General features: G+C 41.0%; 1 protein-coding gene and 1 long non-coding RNA gene across 9 annotated transcripts in view; one reads left to right on the forward strand and one right to left on the reverse strand.

The window, feature by feature from the left end:
* pard3ba (par-3 family cell polarity regulator beta a) overlaps positions 1-23,378 on the reverse strand; it is a 102,047-nt gene that overhangs the window by 8,827 nt on the left and 69,842 nt on the right. For 5 of the 8 annotated variants that reach the window (XM_046837394.1, XM_046837393.1, XM_046837392.1 and 2 more), the window contains 3 exons: positions 14,810-14,884; positions 14,465-14,737; positions 8,236-8,350 (listed from right to left, as the gene is read on the reverse strand). In XM_046837394.1, the coding sequence (XP_046693350.1) occupies positions 8,236-8,350; positions 14,465-14,737; positions 14,810-14,884 (463 nt within the window). Of the gene's footprint in view, positions 1-6,347; positions 7,008-8,235; positions 8,351-12,649; positions 12,727-14,464; positions 14,738-14,809; positions 14,885-23,378 lie in introns of those variants that run through there. The other 3 variants (XM_046837397.1, XM_046837395.1, XM_046837399.1) reach the window with 3 other exon arrangements.
* LOC124377972 lies at positions 8,247-22,941 on the forward strand. The gene is made up of 4 exons (XR_006924133.1): positions 8,247-8,380; positions 9,660-9,809; positions 11,924-12,729; positions 22,478-22,941. It is a non-coding gene; the product is annotated as an uncharacterized LOC124377972 (long non-coding RNA).

The following is a 23,378-nucleotide window of genomic DNA, read 5'->3' on the forward strand; positions in this document are numbered from 1 at the left end:
ATAGATGTGAGAGAAATAAATTCAATTCACTTGTTTTACTTGCACGTTTTAACAGTAGCAGCGTTGCACAAAACCAGGTGTACATTTATATTTAGATTCTGAACGAATGAGCCTGAGGAGAAAGAAGCAGCCCCTCATCTGAAACAGAGACCAGACTCCAGGGACAATCTTGTGTGATTATGAATTATAGTGAGGGAAAAGACTGTTACTGTTTGTCTGAATCATGTTACGTGATCTGGCTCCAGTGTCGTTATATGGTAGAAGCATGTAATTATTTACTGTGTTTATTTAAAGGTGGTTTTATGGTAATACAGGATATACAGGGGTAGTGGAGTGAAGATGAACTAAGCAGCAGACCAGTATTTTATTTCGTATATTTAATTTTTTATAGATAGAGACATGTTTATATAGAAGAGGGATGTATGTATGTAAATATAATTTCTATAAAGATGCGTATACATATTGTGCTAAATTATATTCTGCTGTATGTTTACATTAAAATATTAGTGTTGCATTGTCACATTATTAGTTACATTACACTGAAATTAAACTAGTAAAAAAATGATGTTTAATTGTACTAAATTGCAATATTATTACAATGTAATTACCTTATTCCATTGTATTGGGTTTTATGTAGTTAATTATATAGTTATTACAATGTCAGTACACATCAGGGTTTTGATCTCTAATTACGTAGTTACATAGTTATTGCAATGTTTTAACAAGTCTTATTTTTATTGGTTCGCAAAATTCAATCTGTTATTAAAAGGTTGTTACACATCACAGGTTTTGTCACCAAAATGTTATTACATTGTAATAGTTAAATTGTCATTACACATCAGGTTATTTATTAGGCCGCAAAATTACAAACTGTCATTACATTGTCGTTACATGTCAGTTTTTTTTTACACAAATTTTTAATTCCAATGTAATTACATAGTTATTACAGTTATTCCTGAGTTTTTTTTTACGAGTTGCCAAACTTTCTCAATATAATATTGCATTATTTTTTCTCGTTGCAAAATGTTTCCTCCTTTCTTTTTTTTTATTAGCTGTAAAAAAAATAATTATTTACAATGTTATTACACATCAGGTTGTTACTAGTTACCAAAAATTCTAGGTTATTAAATTATGTGGCAATTATAAATAGGTTTTTTTGGAGTTGCTCTAAATCTGAATTGTAATTACATTTTCATTACATCAACATTATTGTTATTGTATTGTTATGATGATGACGTTAGTAGATTTGCCGTAAATCAGATTTATACTGTCATTATATTTGTATTAGTTTTTAGGTAATCTAACAAGGGGGCAACAGATGAACATTTGCAATTTGGTATAACTGACATCGTTTGGGTATATTGCTGATGCTCAAGGAGTCTTTTTTAAATATTTAATTCTTTAATAGACTTATTACATAATTTTTCTTACATCAGATTTGTAATTACATTATTTCCTAATTACTAATTAAAGTTTTCCTGCATTTACACAATTAGATATTTAATTACACCAACAATTATTAATAAAAAAAAATTCAATCAAGTATTCAGTCAAATATTTGTAATACAACAATATGAGAGGCAGTGATTATGATGGAGCGTTTTATATCAGAAGTGACTGACAGATGAAAAGATGAGTCCTCACTTCTCTCAAGTCAGGCATTCTCTCTCTCGCATAGCCCTATCATTCGCCTTCGTTGTCTGCTTACACGAAAGGAGTGAGCAAGAAAAAAAAAAAAAACGAGCAGAGTCTCTGGAGCTTTCTCCGTTCTTTCCATCTCCTATGCTGCTTTTTAAGGAGACGAGAGATGAATAGATCAATTGAATAGATATATTGGAAAATGCTCCTTGATTGCTCTGTAGCTTTTACCAATGCAGCATCACGGCTGCAGCTGCTGGAACAAGGACATAACTTCAGCTAAGAGCCGTTTACACCACAGCAGCACGAGCAGGAGCTCCTGCTGTTAAGGAGCAGAAGGAGTCTCCAGTGTCAGCGGTAAAGCTGTAACATTTCTGACTTTGCATTTGTCTCTGGAAGACCAAGAGGGATGAAGAGAAAGAATGGCTGGTCAGGGAAAGATGCTTGCTTACATCATTGCAGCTCGAAATGAAAAAGGACAAAAAGCAGTAAATACATACTAATTTTGGTGAATTGGAGTGATTTGTTCTTATAACGTTGAGACTGTTCATTTCACCTCACAAAATCAGCACATCAGCATGGAAAAGAGAAAATATAATATGAAGGTGTTTCTTTCGGATTTTCCAGCATTCTGCTTAGTACAGATGATTGCGTGGATCGGCGGACCAGGGATCATGTTGTACAATGAAAGACGTCAGGATTGTTACTCGCAAAGTAGCAGAGCACAGGGGTTTTGGGGGCCATTCAGAGAGACAGAAGCACCAAGTCGACACATTAAGCCACGCTAAACCTCGATGAGGGGGGGGAACGAGGGGGGGCTGTAGGAGGTACAGCTTAGGAGTCATGGCAACGGCACTGCCAGAACACAGCCGTTTGTGTGTTCAATGGCTACTGTAACATGGGCTCAAGTCAGATTGCACGAGTCAATAAAGACGTAAACACCAGGATTTTAGACTGAAGACATTTCGAGCGCATTAAAACTGCATTTGAAAGTGTTTAAATAAAATACAAATAAGGATCTAAAAGGCATTTAGACGCATTAAAAATACATCACAAACACTTCGCCGTCGCAGAGTCGTCGACCCCCGAAAACACAATTCCTTTACACACACACATCTGGGAGCACATGTACACAAGATATTAGATGGATGGTATTTACACCAAACCAGCTGCTCAATAATCACACACAAGGCTATGTAACTGATCTCACTGGGGCAAACATTCAACACAAGCATTTGGCCCTCAGCTACAAAAAGTGAGTGTTTACCTAAAGAAAAGGCAATGTGGGAATCCTCACAGCGTAAACAGGAAACACCCAGTAAAGTGTTTACTACCAAATTAATTTATTTCTAGATTTATTTGTTATTTACCAAAAAAAATCTTATTGTAGCCATAATGAAGTTTTTTGTGGGTTTTCTGTGTTTATGGAGGAAGTCTCCGGTGTTGTATTTTTTTCTAAAATCGTCAGGACTCGGGACATTTCCTTGTGTTTCACACTGCTTGTTTCTATGACAACATAAATGAAAACGGATCCGAACGTCCAATAGGTTTTGCTACAAATGGAAAAAAGTAGAGCTGCTCATTCTCTTCTGTTGTATTGTAGAAAAGGAGGTGCGAATGCTTGATTGGGTGCTGATAAAAGTACAGCATTTCACATGACCCAGAGAGATAATATATGGATAATAGCCATGAACCATTCCAGTCTTTCAATTTAGAAGCATGAAATGTTCTCCTTGATTAAGTTAGGAGACTCAAACCTGTACCAGCTCCATGAAGATATATTCACATTTGGTGAAAGATCTCCAGCTATTGAGCACATCTCTGGGATGAATGTGAACGCTGACTGCACCCCAGACCTCCACACTTTCTCTCTTCCATCAGTACCTGACTTTACTAACACCCTTGTGGCTGAATGAATCTTATTATCTTATAATGAGCTTATTAGAACAGCAAATGGGAATGTTTGTCCATATATTGTATGAATTATTTTTTATCACGATTAAAAATGGCAAAACTTCAGTAACAGACTTTTTCTAATTCATCATTTTATTAATAGAATGCAAATAAAATACTGTCCCTAGAAATGTATTCTGTACTTTTGTTTGTGTGGAAGAATACAAGGTTCGGATTATTTTTTCGTCTCAGCTCAGCGCACTCATGGAAGTGGTTACTATGGAGACGTGCGGTCGTTTGGGTCCAAGCTCACGCTGCTCTGTATCAGAATCGGATCAGAAGTGATTCATTAAGCGAGTCACAGGGAGGTCCTGATCAGACTGTTTGGGTCTTAATCATGAAACGTCTAAAAATGGCTGCACCATCTGTTTGAAAAGCGTGGAGGGAAAGTGGAGGGGACGGTACGGCCCACGGTGTTCCAGGGGCAGCGGTGGGAGAGAAGGAGATGAAGTGATGAGGCAATGGGACGTAGTGCGACTGTGCAGCAGATCGGGTGGATTTTATTGGATGTGTTGTTCCACACCCTGAGTGTTGAACTCATTTGATTTCAAGTAAAGAAATAATCAACCAACCAAGACTGGCAATAAACTGGCACAAAAATGACTTGCATTCACATTTGCAGTATTTGACAGACGCCCGGCAAATTAAAACTTCACAGCTCAGTAGCTGCTCGTGGGCCCAGCAGGGGTGGTTTAGTGAAGTTGGGATTTAAACTCATGACCTTCTAGTCTAAAGTCTAACGCCTTACCCGATGTGCCAACACTTCCCCTTGGTTGAGAGTTATTTCAACGCTCACATCTTCGCTTTCATGCATTAGAGGATGTTATTTCCTCCAGTCTTCATTTCCTCCCTCTGATGTAATGAAGGTAAAAGTTGTCTTTTTCAGGGATGGTCCCGTCCTAGTTTCCCTGCAGTGAGGCCGCACTTTATAATTACACCAACTCTAATTGTGACCTTCGCCAAAGTCCAGGCTGAAGCCTTCAATCATGTAGGACATCATCACGAGGAGCCTGGAGTGAGGGTGGATCTGGTTCAGATTTGTAAGAAAACAAGACGATGACCAAACTTCCAAGGGCTTTTATTAGTCTAAGGCGTGTGCCAGAGGAATGCAGGGACTATTTTAGGGTCAGAACTTTAAGGAGGGGTGTTTTGGATGGGGTGTGTTTTGTTGCCCTTTTGCACTTTATAAAGATAAATCTATTTTAATCAAACAGGTAAAAGGATAAGATACAGGATTTTATATAAGTGTACCAGGTGGTATCAAGGTTTCGAGACTCGCTCTGTTTACACACTATGACCTTCAAAATAGTCCCCTTTCACAGTAATACGGAGCTCCCAGAGCTCCTCACATTTCTTAAAGTCTTTTTTTGGACCTTCTGCGATTGGCACTGGATCTCCACAATGGTGTCAAAACGGCGAACTTGGAGCTGCATCTTCATCTTCGGGAAGAGGGCGAAGTCCACAGGAGCAGAAGTGAGATCATGTGGATTGTTTTCGTGCACGAGTTGCCAAACGATTGCAACATTTTCGGAAGTTGAGCTTGTCGAAGGTCATTTTCCGGCGACGTTCTCCTGTTCTTGATCCGCGTGCTGCTTAAAATACCTCAAGCGTGTTGCAGCATCACCGTATGTTAAACGTCTCTGTGGCAAATTTGTCCAGATTGACTTTGTTTGACTTGCTTTGATGTTAATGCATGTTTTTACCACTAGCACCAGTTACACCAATAGTCTCAAAACTTTTTGATACCACCATATATATATATAAAACATAAAATATGGATTAAAGTGTTTTAATCTTGTACATCTTCAAGGTAAATCATGTTTGTTAATTGATTATGGAAAGAGTCTCCAGTGTCAGAGGTTAAGCCTGAACTTTTGGACAGACTAACATATGAACTGTTTGGTCTTGATGTCACTTTTGATCTAAATTTCACAAAAAGTGGGTTTTCTTCTCATCACTGCATGTACTTGAATCATTTCCGTGCTCGGTGCCTGCACAGTAATCACTCCGTCACCTCTCAGACGGCTTCCCAAGAACCCAAGATGAACGGACACATCAATCACGCAGACGAGCTCGTCGTCCTTCATTAGCGATCCCACAGGTTATTTATTAAGTGTTATGTGTTCTTTAGATAATGCTTTACACGCCAACACATCCTGACCTTTAGCCAGTCCTGGAGAGGAAACATGCGTACGGATAACAGCTTGTAGAAAATGTAGTTTCTGTACACACTATACTGACAGAGGTTTGTGGACACCTGACCATATGATAACATTGCTTTCCACAATGGGTTCTCATTTTCTCTTACAAGAAGCTCCACTCTTCTGAGGAATTGTTCCACTAGATTTGGTGGAGATATGTGCTTATTCAGAGACCAGAGTGTTAGTAATGTCAGGTACTGATGTAGGTGGGGTGCGGTCAGCGTTCACATTCATGCCTACAGGGTAGGAGCTCTATAGCAAGAGATCTTCCACCATATACAACCCATGTAAAGCAGATCTTAATAGAGCTGGCTGTGTGTCGTGTTGGATCAGGTTTGGTTCTCCTGGTTTACATGGTGGGAAAATTTCATTCTACTTCACCCAAAGACTTTTGACAATTGTGTGCCTTCAACTTTGAGGTAGAAGCTTGGAGAAGAACCACATATGGCTGAAAAGTCAGGTGTCCCATTACTTGTGGCTGCATAGTGGATTAGGTCTGTTTAAAGATCATGATCATTTTGAATCACGTTCGAGTCTAAAAATGTAGTTCATAAGTTTTAATTACAACATTCGTCTGTTTATTGTTTATCTTGTAATTTCACCAAACTGACGGGAAAAAAACTAATTTCTGTTCAGCACATGTAGAACATTATCGCTTCGGCGTGAGTGAAAACGAAGTGTGGGTATTAGTATACGTGTGTGTGTGAAAGGGGGCGGAGCTTCAAGTAAAATCAACTAATCAGATCAGCTGAATTGTTAATATTCGACGGTGCAACGACTTGCAGAAGTGTACCACTGTTTTACAATGAGCATTCATGTCTTACAGCTGTGTGTTTGTGTGTGTGTGTGTGTGTGGTGAACATGAACTGCTAGTGGCTTTCAATAGAAGCAACATCCCCAGCAAACTAATGGTGTGTGTGTGTGTGTGCGCGCGCCTGGAAGTAGTGTGTGTAGGTTCATTGGAGTCAAGAGCTGGACCAGACCTAAGCCTTAGGCTTATATAGCCACACACACACACACACACACACACACACACACACACACACACACACACACACCCAAAGAGTAACTAAGCAACACAGGCAGAAATATCTAAAAATATGTAAGGTGTGTTTAATGCTGCTGCTGCTGGAACGTCCCGGCACTAAAACTCATCACAGTAGCGTTTGCTGCGGTAACGGAATGATGGATGTGTGTATGACCTGGGAGAGGTAACTAGAAATGGATAAAAATTGCTTTTAATTACTTTAGTGGATAATGTGCAATTGTGTGTTTTATTTAATACCGTGTTCAACCACCTCGCTGATTATACCAGCAGGTACAGACACAAAAGGGGATGCATTATGATTGTGTGTGTGTGTGTGTGTGTGTGTGTGTGTGTAACAGGAGAGAGTTAAGTGTATTAAGCAGAAGTAGATAAGAGAACAGATTAGCAGCAGAGCTTCAGATTTGGCCCGAAGCGCACGTCTAGATGAACCGTGATAATCTGTGCTTAGAATCGACGGCCTATGATATCTCACACACACACACACACATACACACGTGTCTAGGACATTGAATGAAGGAAGGAAGGAAGGAAGGAAAATGGATAGAAATGCAGCTTAAAAAAAATATTTAGAAACGAAGAATGACCAAAAAGAAGACAGATGGATCGATGGATGGATGGAATGAAGGTTGTGTGTTATGAAAGGAGAGTGAAGAAAGGGAAGGAGAGAGGTCAGGGGAAATGGTAGAAATATCTGTAGGTTATAGGGAAAGAAGGAAGGAAATGTTTAGGGGGGAGGCGTAAAATCAGTCTGAAAGAAAAACATTAGGAATGAGGAAAGAAGAAAATATTGTTAGGGAGGTGAAGAAAAGAGGAAAAGTAATGCAAATAAGAAAAGAGAGGAACGAAAACTGTTTAAGGAGTAGAAAGGAAGAAGATTGTTAGGAAGAAGAGAAGGGAGTGGGGGAAGAAGTGAGTGTAATGATCACACACCTGTATGTGATTTAACTAATGAACTCTGTGTTGCAGTGAGGAAATGATGAGGAATCATCATTTGAGCAATGAGGAAAAACAGAGAGAGAGAGAGAGAGAGAGAGATGTTTAGCTGAGTGTGTGTGTACGTGTACAGTTTAAACACTGAAAAGTGAAAGCAAATGCGAAAACATATAAAGGCTTTTTTTGCGAACCCGTCGCCTGTCTGTTCCTACTTCAGAAGACAGTAAAAAAAAAAAAAAGGAGGACAAATGGAGTAAAGGAGAAGAAAACAGGATTGTAGAAATAAACATTGAAAGGAAGAAGTACAGAGAAATGTAGGAGAAAGAAAGCATTAAATATGGGACTTTGGAACTAGCAGGAAAGAGTAGAAGGAGGTAAATAGTTTGGGGGGGAAATAGAGAAAGAGAAGAGAGTGATGGAGAGATAGAGAGAGGGAGGGGTGGTTGTGAGGTTGTGACTCACCCGTGATGGATCGTACTCCTGCAGTCGGTGTCCTGCTCCTGACTCGCCGTACGCTGGAGAAGGTTTCAGGTTCTGGAGCTGACTCCGGATCTGCTGCAGTCGAACTTCTTTACTGCTGCAAACAACCACAGAACACAGCCAGCAGGTAAGTGTGTGTGTGTGTGTGTGTGTGTGTGTGTGTGTGTGCCAAACACATACTAATTCAATATAAAATTTTACACAGGACATATTACAGGGTTTCTGCAGATTTCACTGTCATATTTAAGAATTTTTAAGACTATAAAGGATAAAATTTTAAATCACCAAAACAAACACACACACACAAATCCCCCGAAAAGCTGAAAACTAAAATCTGTTTTCCGCCTGTGGTACGATCCGGGAGAGATTCTTGGGTCTCATGTGTAGTCGTTAGACAGCGAATTCTATTTGGATCAGAAAAAGAAAGAACTACGACACCACGGAAACGCTGGAATAATGAGCTGGTGTCCTGAAGTACTCCTGAAAAAATATCGCATTATGTTAGACAAAAACGCACACACTGTGACTGGACCTCATTTCTTGACGTCTTACGTCCTGACATTTCAAATATTTAATTTTATTGTTTGTCTCTTTTCCCCTGTTTTACTTTGGACTCAATTAGTTACATTTACTTACGTTTATCATTGATCTTTAAAAGACTTAAACTGTGAGAAACATTTTTTTGTTTGTTTTATAATAGAAATTATTGTGTTGATATATTTAATGCATTTGTATATTTCATACCCGTACATTAAAAAAGGGTGCATGACACTTTACCTTATAAATATTTCTCTAATAAACACAGTAATGTTGAGTTCGGAGCTCTGCTTGTTCCGAAGGTGTTGATGAACTTCCTGTACCAGTGGTTGTGTGTGTCATGTTCAGAAGGAGTCTCCAGTGTTCACAGTAACACTCGGATGAAACCCTCAGTTAATAAAAATGACAGGAAAAGGTTTAAAGCTGCTATAACACAAGGAAATTGTTTCCCAACAGGAAAAGTGTTGAAATGGGGAAAAAATCAGTTCATCATTTAACTGGAGCAGAACCCGGGCGTGGGTGTGTCTATTAGCTTCACACACACACACACACACCACAATTACAGCTGCCATTGTGATGGAGAGAGCAAAAGAGAAACACTATCAATGTTTAATTAGCTTCCTGCCGAGCTCACGGCCTCCGTATATGAATCACACACTTATCAGCCTCATACGCACTTCACACTGTTTACTCCTGCTCTCCTGTGTGTGTGTGTGTGTGTTTACTTAGCGATTTCTTACTATATGTATTATTATATTACACATTCCACATTCTTCTTTAAGTTCTTAACGGTTTATTGTTTACGATCTGAGTAACAATAAAAATGTATCAATAATAAACATTTTTATTTACATTTTTTTTTTTTATAGACTAAAGAGCTAAAAACATTTGGGAAATAAAAGAGCCGGAGATCACCGGCCCGTAAGTGAGAACACTGTACACGATGGGGTTGAACTGGATCATCTCAGTACTGGAATCCAGAAGGAGTTCAGATGAGACACACACACACACACACAGAGGTAAGATGTCACCGATCTGTCATCGCTCATTAATACAGTAAGGCTTTTTTCTCTTTTTTTGGGAGAATGTAAGTAAATGTCAGACGGATCATCTTTCTGTCATCCACCCACAAAAAACACGAAAAGGAAATCCATCTCTGGTTTCTTCTTCGCCTCCTAAACCTGCGTCCAGCGTACACACACACACACACACACACACACACACACACACACACAGATTTTATCCTGTGTACAGGTAAGTAGGTCTTTTGTCAGCGAGCACTTCTTTCCCCACCGTCCCTCCCTCCAGCATGCAATCAGACAAACAGCCGGATGTCTTTTTCCCCGACACGTCCATAATGTACAGTGACGTGTGTCTCGGAGCCTACCTGTCAGCCCAGAGTTAATAAACACGTCTGCCGTTTAATTATGTGGTCTGGCCGAGTCGATCACACACAGGAAACATCCCCATCTAGACCCCATCATTCAATAAAACAGCGGAGGATGAGCCGTTCCACCAGTTTATTCACATACAGGTAGCCCCTTACGCCTCCGACTTACGAAATAGATAGAACCGGAAAAGTGTTTGTTAGAGTGAGACTCTACGATGCGTTCCGAGGAACCGCGAGATCGGTACACAGAGCGATAAACTACACATATATTTTAAGATAAATGCAGTCAAGGCTAAATCTATATTACAAAGATGTATATAATTATTTTACTTCCCTAAATGTCCACCAGCTGGAGCACTACTTTTGCGTTTTTCCGCGATGGTAAGAAATTAGCAAACACTAAAATCACGTCGAAAATACGTCGAAATCACCACGAAAGTAAGTAAATGGCTCAGGATGAAGCGGTTTGTGCGCAGTACAGATACAGAGCGGGTTGTTTTTTCCCCACACTAATCCAGACCTGGAAATCACTCAAATTAAATTCCATAAGAACCGCGGACAATCTACATCGAGATCTTTTTCAACCTCAAGGACCTAAAATGGAACATTCCACACCACATGTCTGGTAGCTTTAAATCAAAAGGTTGGAAGTTCAAATCCCAGCCACAACAAGCTGCCAGTCCTGAGCTCCTGCGCATTGCCCTTAACCCCAAATCTGCTCAGGTGTATCAATGAGATAAATGTACATCGCTCTGAATAAAGCCGTCTGTAAATCTGAAATGAAACAATCCACATCTAATCCGGTTTCAACCTGAAGAACCAGAAACGGAACATCTCCTATTCTCCAGCTCCATCCAGAGCAGCTTCAATTAAATACACTGAACCCTGAACCTCATTTCTAACCAGAACAATCTACAGCAGCTTCGGAGGTCCACTGGGCCAGAAGATGGAATCGAATGAAAAAGAGGAAACGCCAAGAGGAGCTGCAGCAAAGAATCCATCAAACTGATTCAGAGACATCTGAGGGAACCTGAAGAACTTCTCCACTTATCTGCTCGTTCCTAAATGAAAACCCACACCAGAGAAAGAGAAGGAGGGCACAGGTGACAGGGAGAGAGAGAGACTAAGACAGAAGAAGGACAAGAGAGTAAAGGAAAACAACAAATCTCATCTACACTACAGAGAAAGATGAACAGATAGACAGATGCACACAAGCTATAGAGACCGAGAGCCAGAGCAAGAGGAAAGAGAAACACAGATGGTGAGAGAAACAGAAAGAAATAGAGAGAGAGAGAGAGAGAGAGAGAGAGAGAGGGATGGGGGAGGTTGAGGAAGGAGGCACAGTAATTAAGCTTGATTCTAAAGTAGATGGGACAACAACACTGGGGGGGAGAGAGAGACAGAGAGAGAGACAGAGACAGAGAGAGAGATACTGTTACTTTGTGGTTAATTGACCATATCCTACTATCTTTCTCTCTTTTACACACACACACACACACACACACCGTCATTGCCGCTTGTAGTTCAGGGAAACCATTTCCCCAATGTGTTGATTTACAGAAAGTGATAGTTAAACTCTAATGGCGTGTTTATGGCCAATTGGGAGTTTAGTGTGTGTGTGTGTGTGTGTGTGTGTGTGTAGAACATTGGAGTGAAGATAAAGACAAACTCAATAACTGCATCCACGCGAGAAACGAGAAGACAGACTCCTTTTCATCCATTTCTATCCCTTCTTCTTTCCAGACCTGTGTGACCCTGAAGCTCTACCTCTGGATGGAGTTCCTGGTCACTTGGAGAGCACACGGTGGTGCTGAGGATGGTTCAAATGAATGAACAGCCTGAAGATCCATGAGGTTTGCTGTGGAGGCTTCGAGTCAAGACCCATGAAGATGGATTTGGACCGTGATTAATATGAACAGCTTTACACAAGTGTCCATCAATAATGAACGGACATTCGTTGTTAAGAATGGGGTTTTTTTTGGAATAAGTTTCTTCCTTACAAGGGTTTTTTTTGTGGCCCCTGATTTGCTCATTATGGATAAAGTAACAAGGACCTATTTATTCAATTTCTTTCTTTACAGTTGTTTTGGGACAATTGTAAAAACCGCTGTCCAAATAACAGTGAACTTTTTCATACTCGGATCATAGCAGCTGTGGGAGAACTTGAGTCGAGAACTTGAGATAAAAATAAATGAGCTTCTGTCAAATTACTCTGATTTGAACCAATTTAGGTTGCAAAGGGGGCGGAAAATGTCCACGAAATTCCAGAAACTTTTCATAGAAACTTCATTTGGGGAATTTTGAAAATAATCCAAGTTGGAAACTTACCAGGAATTTATAAAGGAGTGGAGACTCGCTCTGTTTACAAGAAAGTACTTTATTTATCTACGTTTACACACTATCAGAGTTCCTCACACTTCTGGAATGTGTCCTGGAAGACTTCGTTTCTAAGCGTGTCAAGCTCCTTCTGCGAATGGTGTCAAAACGGCGACCTTTGAGCTGCATCTTTATCTTCAGGAAAAGGGTGGAGTCTGCATGAGCCAAATCTGGTGAGTAGGGTGGGTGTGGATGTGAGATCTTTTTGTTTTTGGTGAGAAACCTGCATAGCTCAAATAGCAGACGTGGTAACACACGTGGTCAGAACAGCACCAGCTGCACTGCTCCCAAAGTACACAAAACGATGTCTTTTCGCACAGCGACTTATGAAGGTCGGTGTTCCCTGTGACTGTGCGTGCAGCCGTCTTGTAGGCATGTTACAGAACCTTTTTGATACCACCTCTTATACAAACTCAAATATATACATTTTTCCATCTTGCTGAAAAACTCGGCAGGATGGACATTTTTTGACATTATTTTCCGTGCATGTTATGGAGGAATGCACTGTGTATGTAGGGGGCATGGCCTCAGTAACCCTGCAGTACGTGGGCTGTGTGCATGTAGGGGGCGTGGCCTCAGTAACCCTGCAGTACGTGGGCTGTGTGCATGTAGGGGGTGTGGCCTCAGTAACCCTGCAGTACGTGTGCTGTGTGCAGGTGAGTGATGAAAGTGCAGGTAGAAATTCAGCTGAAATTGGAGTAAATCTGGTTGTTTTAAACAAGATTATCCTGCAAGATTTTTTTAACTACATTTACGTTTCTGTTATTGGCTAACCAGTTTATTCCCATGAAATGTTTTAAGTCTTGCAACCCTAAAACCAATTAAAAAAAAATCTCAACTTATTTGTCCAAGCAACCTGACACTGTTGACGCATACTGTAAGTAAATTCTTCCTATTCAAACGCATCACAATATCAACCCTCTGAACAGAAACGGATCGAAAGGATCCTACAGTCAGTCAGATTTCAGAATTTTTATATAAATTAATTAGATAACACAAAAGAGTATAAGATTTTTTTTTAGTAACCGTAGCCTGGCGTGTTATGTTAGCCGTAGAGTGAGCGTGATCAGATCGATATCGGATTAACGGTGGAACGAAAGCAGCTACGCTCCCGAGGTAATTAAGACCAGACGACAAATCAATGGGTGCGTCTGGCACGAGCACTCGCCCCTAAACTCCCCTCTCAACATCACACACGCTGCTGGACTGCAAAAATAAAACACACTCTCACACTCGCAGCTGCCTGAGTGCACTTACAGGAAGCAGTGACTAACACACACACACACACAGTATACAACACTGTATAATCAATTTCATCCTTAATGCTATACACAGATGTGTGGAATGGACGATCAGATTTATACGAGGTCTAGATCGGTTTTAACCTGAAGAACAGAAATAGAACAGTCCACTTCTAAACCAGTTTCATCCCCCAACCCACTTTACCCCAGAAATGGAACAGTCCACACCTTGATCGATTTCAACCTGGAGAACAGAAATAGATCAGTCCACATCTAGATCGGTTCCACCTAGAGAACCAGAAATAGAACAGTCCACTTCCAACCCGGTTTTATCCTGCAACCTCCTTAACCCCAGAAATAGAACAGTCCACATCTGGATCAGTTTCAGCCAGAAGAACCAAAAATAGAACAGTCCACATCTGGATCAGTTTCAACCAGAAGAATCAGAAATGAATCACTACACATGTGGATCAGTTCCCAGCTGGAAAACCACAAATTGTCCACATATAAGAGGAGTTTACACTTCTGTGTGTAGATTGTGAGCGAGAACAGGAACTAGCTTGCGTCTGTAATGTAGCTATGAATGGACAAAACATACACATGATGGTTTGCTGAATAAAGCCGTTAGTGCTGTTAGTGTAAGATGACCTGGTGTTTATGGCGTTACCTCTCAGCAGCTGGTTGTGTTGGAGTTTTGATCTTGTTCACTTTGGCGTACAGTCCCTCCCGGGGGTCCTCGTTAGTCGGAGAGATGTTGTAGGCGTGGCCTGCGGGTCTGACAGCGTTTGGGGACACCATGTGGCTTGGGTAGGTGGCGTGGTTAGAAGGGGGCGGATCCCTGAAGTTACTGATGCGGGCGTAGTTAGGGTCGAAATCGTCGTCTTCGACTTCGGGCAGATTGCCTTGGGGCGGAGCATACACGGACACGCCCCCCTCACTCCTGCAAAAACATCCATTATTCAACTGGAAAATTAGATGGGAATTTCCAGACAATTTCCTAGTTGAAACTTACATTTCTGGCTCACTCTTATTGAGCTCCTCTTCGCTCAGAGACCCCAGCTTCAGTTTGGATTTCTTTTTGCCAAATCTAGAAGAAGAAAAAGAGAGAGTCATGAGAAGAACCGAACAACACACTGGAACATTCCTCAACCTCGAATAAAACAACCCTTAACAATTTAATCCAAGATTTGTTTCCTAAACAATATGTGTAATAAAGTCCAGCCTGGACTCCCAGTTTTAGTTTTTTCAGCCAGGAGAAATAGAACCAGAAATGGAACAATCCACATCAAAACTGACTAGCATGCTAGCTCTAAGTGACAATGCACTTCGCTCCAGCGTTGCTTTAACACAAACTCAGGCTCGCATTAACGGAACACGTATGACGAGGTGTTCGACACGAGGTGTGCATGTATTCACAGTGCTGCTAGAAGTGTTTAATTAAGTCACGCCCACTGCCATTAAACACACTACCACAACCACTACATTACACACGCTGCCACGCCAACAGCCACCACCACCAGTACAAACACTACCACGCCCACAACCACCACCACCATTACACACACTACCACGCCCACAACCACCATTACACACACTACCACGCTCACAACCACCATTACACACCATTACACACACTACCACGCTCACAACCACCATTACACACACTACCACACCCACAACCACCATTACATACGCTGTCACGCCCACAACCACCACCACCATTACACACACTACCACGCTACAACCACCATTACACACACTACACGCTCACAACCACCATTACACACACTACCACGCCCACAACCACCATTACATACGCTGTCACGCCCACAACCACCACCACCATTACACACACTACCACACCCACCATTACACACACTACCACGCCCACAACCACCATTACACATGCTGCCACCCACAACCACCACCACCACCATTACACACTACCACACCCACAACCACCATTACACACGTTGCCACACCTACAACCACTATTACACACACTACCACCCACAACCACATTATACACTCTCCACGGCCACAACCACCACCACATTATACACTCTCCACGGCCACAACCACCACCACCATTACACACACTACCACGCTCACAACCACCACCACCATTACACACATTACCACGCTCACAACCACCACCACCATTACACATGCCACACCCACAACCACCACCACATTACACACACTACCACGCTTACAACCACCACCACCATTACATGCTGCCACACCCACAACCACCACCATATTACACGCTACCACGGCCTCAACCACCACCGCCACATTACACGCTACCATGCCCACAACCACATTACACACGCTACCATACTCACAACAACCACCACATTACACACGCTACCACGTCCACAACCACCACCACCATTAAACACACTATCACAACCACCACATTACACACGCTGCCACGCCCACAACCACGACCACATTACACACGCTACCACACCCACAACCACAGTACACACGCTACCATACTCACAACAACCACCCCATTACACACGCTACCACGTCCACAACCACCACCACCATTAAACACACTATCACAACCACCACATTACACACGCTGCCACGCCCACAACAACCACATTACACACGCTGCCACGCCCACAACCACGACCACATTACACGCTACCACACCCACAGCCACAGTACACACGCTACCATACTCACAACAACCACCCCATTACACACGCTACCACGCCCACAACCACCACCACCATTAAACACACTATCACAACCACCACATTACACACACTACCACGCTCACAACCACCACCACCATTACACACACTACGCTCACAACCACCACCACCATTACACACACTACCACGCTCACAACCAACACCACCACTACACACACTACCACGCTCACAACCACCACCACCATTACACACACTACCATGCTCACAACCACCACCACCACCATTACACACACTACCACGCCACAACCAACACCACCACTACACACTACCACGCCACAACCAACACCACCACTACACACACTACCACGCCACAACCACCACCACCATTACACACACTACCATGCTCACAACCACCAAAACCATTACATACGCTGCCATACTCACAACCACCACCATTACACACGGTGCCACGCCCACAACCACTACAATATCAAATGACCCCTAATATGTGCTGAGAAATGTAAACATTGCCCATGCACAAGACTGCAAATTAATAAATATGATACATTATCTAAATAAACGTATCACTGTATAACTGTAAGAAGCTTAAGAAGAAATCCGAAAGCCACCACAGAGAGTTCACTAATCTCACTGCACAAACCTCATCTCTCTTTATTTATATATTTATTTGTATTAAGATGGCGGCGTCTTTTCCAGCCTCAGACCTCCGAGGATTTACCGGCGTCTGAGAGCCTTAGAGAAGAAAGACGAGGAGCGAGGGGACGGGGGGGACGGGGGGCCGGGGAGGAGATACTTAGCGGACACAATGAAGAGCGTGGATCGCAGCGAGCGAGCAAAGGGCTGCGGATTAAATGCGAAAACACTAATTAGGCTTGAAAGTGCAGCGTGGAGGATAATCCCACCAAATCCAGGCCTTTAGAGACAGGTGAAGAAATGGGATAGGGATTTTTTTTTTCTATCTCAAGCTGAAAGAGTTTTAGGGTTTTTTTATTTTCTTTCCTATGAAATTCCATTAAATAAATGAATAAATAAATAAACGCACGCCTCAGAGTTTATCTTCTGCTAACGACAAGCTAGTCATTAGTGATGTATACTACTTGAACAAACGTTTGTGGACACCTGAGCATAAGATTGGGATGAGTTTTGTTAACATGTGCCAAAAATATTTGGACGCACGACTTTTCCAGCCTCGTGTGTTTTTCAGCACACAATTGTATAGGACGTCTATGGGTGCCTTGGGGTTGGAGACACAACAACGGGCATCCCAATACTTTTTTTTTTTTTTATACAGGGATCAGCATTCTTAAAACTCCAAGTTGAAGCCCAAAGCAGAAAAGACTCCTGATTTCCTGTAAGAGATTAACATTAGCCGTATGACACGAGTTTGAAAAAAAAAAAAAATGGTTTTCATTTACCAAATGGTGCTGGGATTACAGCCAAGACCTGAACCATTTACAAATTAATATTAATAATGTACCACACACACACACACACACTTTCTAACAGCGCCGTGCTCTATCGAAGAGAACTGAGGTAAGACAATAAAATACAAAAAAATCCATATACAGTGTGTGTGTATATATATATATATATATATATATATATATATATATATATATATATATATATATATATATATACACACACACACACACACACACACACACACACACACACACACCCTCTATAATAGAATAATCATATTATTTGTGTTTGTATTTCTAAGATAATTTATAATTTTGTTAATTATTGTTGTATTATTTATTGGATATAAAATCAAAGGATCATGTGACTCTTTCTGGGTTTGAAAGTTTTCAGTTATTTAACATATTTTTTTTTTTCGTGGCAAATATGATTTATATTCATGCAGGGTCTCCCCCCCCCCGGTTTTTGTCATTTACTTGATGCACTTCATGCATAATTTATCTTCACATAATTTTTTATTTATTTATTTATTAATATTTACAGTTCTTTTATTCACGTATTTTATAAATTCACGTGAGGTTTTTCACCCTGGATTAAGACAATTTTTTTATTTGTTATTTTATTTGATTGTATCTGATTTATTTGTTTCCAGTAAAAACATTTTTGGTTTTCATGATTTATTAATGCTTTTTATTGATTTAATAATTTTATTTTTTATTTTTTTACAAACTCTCTATATTCCATGTGTTTCACATAAAATAGAGATAAATAGAATTTTTTTTTGTAATATACATAATATAGTTATTATACATGCACATAAATCATAATATAGGTGGGATATAGTTTGGAATAGGCAACAAATCTATTTTCTATCATATTTTCGTATATGAGACTGCACCATCCCCCCGGTTATTTCCACTGGTTTCTTCACAATGTTCACTGAGCGTTTAAAGGGCAATCGCTTTTACTCCACTTCCTGCTTTAGCTGCTTCATGAAAGCATGAATGGACTCGTGGCTTCTCTGTAGTAAAGGTTAACTCCTGTATATCTTCTCTCACACACACACACACAGCAATGCCTTTATCACATGCTATAGAAGAATCCTCGCTTCTCCACCCACTTCTCCGTTAATTTTTACCCTTTCACATGTCCAGATTTACATTTCTACCTGTTTTGTGCCCTGAGCTCATGTGGAATCACATCGACTAGGGGAAAAAATTTATAATTTTAAAAACTTAATCACAAATGTTGAGCTCAGTAGCTCCTACTTTTATACCAAAGACTGTTGAAAGAACATTTACGTATAATCTTATACTCCAGTGCTTATGTTAGGTCTCACTCTCCAGTGTTCTGTATTGTTGAAAGATTTATGATCACACTCTTGATGACACCCAAATGAGGATAAGGTTCCCCTTTTGAGTCTGCTTACTCTCAAGGCTTCCTCATTACATCTAAGGGAGTTTTTCCTTGCCATAGTCGCCACGGCTGCTCATCAGGGATAAATACACACCGTTCACCTTCACTGTTGATTTCTGTAAAGCTGCTTTGAAACAATGTCTGTTGTGAAAAGCGCTATAGAAATAAACTTGACTTAAAAACAAAACAATTTCAGCATAAATGCGAAATGAAGTGTGAACGAATGAACAAAGAAGGTGAATGTACTGGAAGTGACCCACGTGTTTGTAGGAAATTACTGGAGGAGGCTCAAATGGAGAGCAGTGGAAGCTGAAGAACGTGATTAGGGTTAAATCCGAGTTAAAGACGTCATGCGTCTGAGTCTAAAAGGGGGTGTGAGAATGTAAATGTCTGTGTAACTGTGTGGAGAAGAACCCAAAGGTGATCTGGAAAATATCTTTTTTATCTTTGTGAGTCAGAAGGGAAGCCCTGGATCATGATCCTACCACCACCATGCTTCACAGGCTTAGAGCTTTGGTGGTGATGTGAAAAATCTGTGGCATTTTTCTTTTGTCCTTAAAAAAATAAACAGTGTTAATGCACAACGCTATTCTCGTCTTTTTTCTGTTATAAAATGTGTGTATGTATACATATACACACTCGCATACACACTACAGTACATAAATATTCTTCTTCTTATTAAATCTTTTATTTCAAATAAATTTTTATCTTATTTTAACTAGGAAACAGTACCATAATAATGAATGAATATATTACTGGCTCTGCTTTAAAGTTTCCTCTCTGGCAGTGTTTAAACAGAGAACATGAGGAATCCTGGACAATTTAATGTACATATGAAGTAAAACAAGGACCAGAATAAACCTGAGAGAAGCAGCATGTGGACAAGAATTAGTTTGTCTTAAAAAAAAAACAACATTCTGAGTCCACTTTCTCGTTCCTCTGATGCAATAACACGGAGACACGGTGCAACTCTCGGAAGCTCATTAAATCCTCCGAAAGTTGGTTGCAACTGTTTGTCTAATTTGTATTTTTGTATTTATTTTTGTTTATTTCTTTTTATAAAGTAAAAAGATTGGCATAAGAAAATGTATTGTGTGAACGCAAATGAATCGCAGGGAGAAAGTGTGTACATTAAGCACAAGAACACACACAATCATGACTACCTGCATGATGACTTCACTGTGACTGCAGGAAACACTGTGTCACACACACACACACACACACACACACACACACACACACACACACACACTGCTGCTAATCCGCCTTTTATTAGTGTTTTTATGAGCTGAGTAGCACCAAATTACTGACAAGACCCGCTGTTCATGTCTCTCTGTGGAGAGGAAACACTGCTAACAGGCGGCGAGAAAAACTGTCATTACACCAGAAAACCTTCTGCATACCTGCAGACTGACAACCCTAAATAACACACACCTGCTGTAAAGTTACACAACACACACCTGCTGTAAAGTTACACAACACACACCTGCTGTAAAGTTACAGTGCAGTAAGTCAGAAAGTTCACAGAAATAAGAAAATAATGCGAACTCCCAGGAAAATGCTAATCTGAGAGATTACCGTCAGCGTTTGCAGCCTGCTTGTAAACACCTTTCCCATCCGAGCCACGACAGCGAGTGGGAGCGGAACGGCTACGCTAACAGGCTTTGGGTCAAGTGGGAACTGTGATGCTGAGAGCAGTTTCGGGATGGAGGGATTTGTCGAGAGGTGTTTCAGCATGAAATCTGATGAGATCCGTTTCACCTTATCTTCCTGGATAAGATCTTCAGATTTAGGCCAGTGTGGTTGTTGCTGCTGAAGTAAAGATGGACGTAAAGCTCCAGAGGCGCTCCATTCAGCCTCGCATGACTGAACCATCATATCTATGAAACAAGAGCAGCTTGTACACCATGCTATTTTTATCACTTTATCTTCTCTTAAGAACTTCTTTCTGAAAATTTCATTCCATATTGCTATTAATCTTCATGTGCTCTTATGGGAACCTCCACCTCATTCAGGAACAAGGGTGTAGGTAAAGTAAGGAACTGATGTAGGTGAGGTGAGGAGGACTGGGGGGTGTTCACATTCATCATAAAGGTGTTCAATAGGGTTTGAGATCTATAGCAGATCATCTTCCACACACTTCCAACCCATGGAAAGGAAATCCTCATGGGGGTGGCTTTGTGCACAAGTGCAGAGACATGCTGGAACACACCAAGTGATGGAACAATTCCATTCTCCTGCATCCAACTCCAAAGACGTTCTATACAACTTTGTGGTAGAAGTTTGGAGAAGAACCACATATGGCCAGAACAGTCCCTTTCGTTTCGTTAGATTTGAGTAAACAATCACATGTTTGGAGTTTGTATTCTATTTTCCAAACGCTGCCTGTAATTTTCCCCAACCGAACAAACTGCACATTTTCTTCAAAGTTCTTCTCCAGCGGCCCGTAAATAAATCCTCTAAAGAGAAAGAGGCTAAATGATCGTTTCCAGTTTGCTGTGCTACATCATTACCCAGCGTCTCTCGCAGGGCCACGAGTTCATATGGTTTCCATTTGTCTTTTACTTTTCTCTCCTCGAAAAACAAAACAAAAACACAACATTGCAGCGCTGTGATTATGATTACGATTACGGCGTAGCATTACGGCTAATTATGTTCTATTTTACGTCTGATAGCAAAACAACCCGAGTAAAAGGCGGCTTAGGAAGGAAGGAAGGCAGGAAGGAAGTGTTTGCCTTTGGAAATTAAACAATTGACTAAGCGTTCCTGGCACGTTCTCCAGAAAAGAACCAGGAATAGCAAGCGACACTCCATGCTAAAGATATTCTCATAGTACGTATAGTAAATATGATCAAGAACAAATTCCAGGCCAGTCAGATGAACCGAGTCGATAGAAAGGAAAGCTGCAATTCGCCGATCCTGTAGATGCCACACATCACAGCATGCCTTTAATTACTGTAGTTCAGTAATTACCACTGGGCCTCAGAATGCAGCTGCGCCAAGGGGCCCTCGCTAATCTTAGTTGAGTGCTGTTCCGCATTGCTCCTGGTCTTAAAGCTGCTTCTTTTGATTTCGATTTTCCCTGAAAGCACATCAGATCACTGCCTCCTGGAACTCTTTTGTAATTGATTGTTTTTTTTGTGCAGGGGAAAGGAGACGTGGTTACACAAGCTACTGTTGACCCTCTGTGGAAGGCTTGGAAACCAACCGAATGGTTGAAAGGTCATGGAGGACCAAAGTTTCTCCAAAACTAACGTGCATCTTCGCTGGAACTAAGCAGAACAAAGGCTGTTTCAGCAAGACCTCCATGTAGACCACGTTGGAGTGAAAATCGCAAAGCCCCGACCTTCTCAACACTATTGAACACCTTGTGGATGGACTGGAACACCGAGTGCAGCCCAGACTTCCTCACTGCCTGATCTCAATACAGATCTAGTAGCTGAATAATCACAAATCGGAGTAACCATACCACAAAATCGACGATAAGATGTTCGACAAAACATGAGATCTTAAGGGTGAATCTGAAAAGTTCTCCCAATCCACCAGACATGCATGGAGAATATGAGGCATTTAAAGTATGGAATTTCCATTTGAAGGTTCTGAATTTCTGTTCGAGTAGCAGATTCCATTCCATTCAGTCGAAAACTAAAGTTTCTGGAGCTCCAAAAGCTTCAGGATGAGGTTCGAAGTGATCTGGACTTCTATATTTAAAGCATAGGCATGAGAGATCCTGGCCTCCGTGTCAATTCTTCTCAAGAATCCACTGAAGGGTTAAGAATTCTTCTAACAATTCAGTGAATAGTCGTTAGGAAGCTTTGGGGGTTTCCACTACTTATGATCCGATTTGAAAATTCCACGATGCTCCATGAATTTTAGTCCGTGGTGCATTGTGGTTCTCGGAAATGTTCTGCAACCAGAATCTGTTTATTTAAACCGTGTTTCCTTCAGCCCTATGAAACTTCACTCACGCTGCCAAGAACAAAAGCATTCCTTCCCAATCTCAACGTTTAGATACATTACGTACCAAATGTTGAACCAAAGGCTTAA

This window comes from Silurus meridionalis, chromosome 24, assembly GCF_014805685.1.
Source record: "Silurus meridionalis isolate SWU-2019-XX chromosome 24, ASM1480568v1, whole genome shotgun sequence".
Taxonomy (NCBI): Eukaryota; Metazoa; Chordata; class Actinopteri; order Siluriformes; family Siluridae; genus Silurus; species Silurus meridionalis.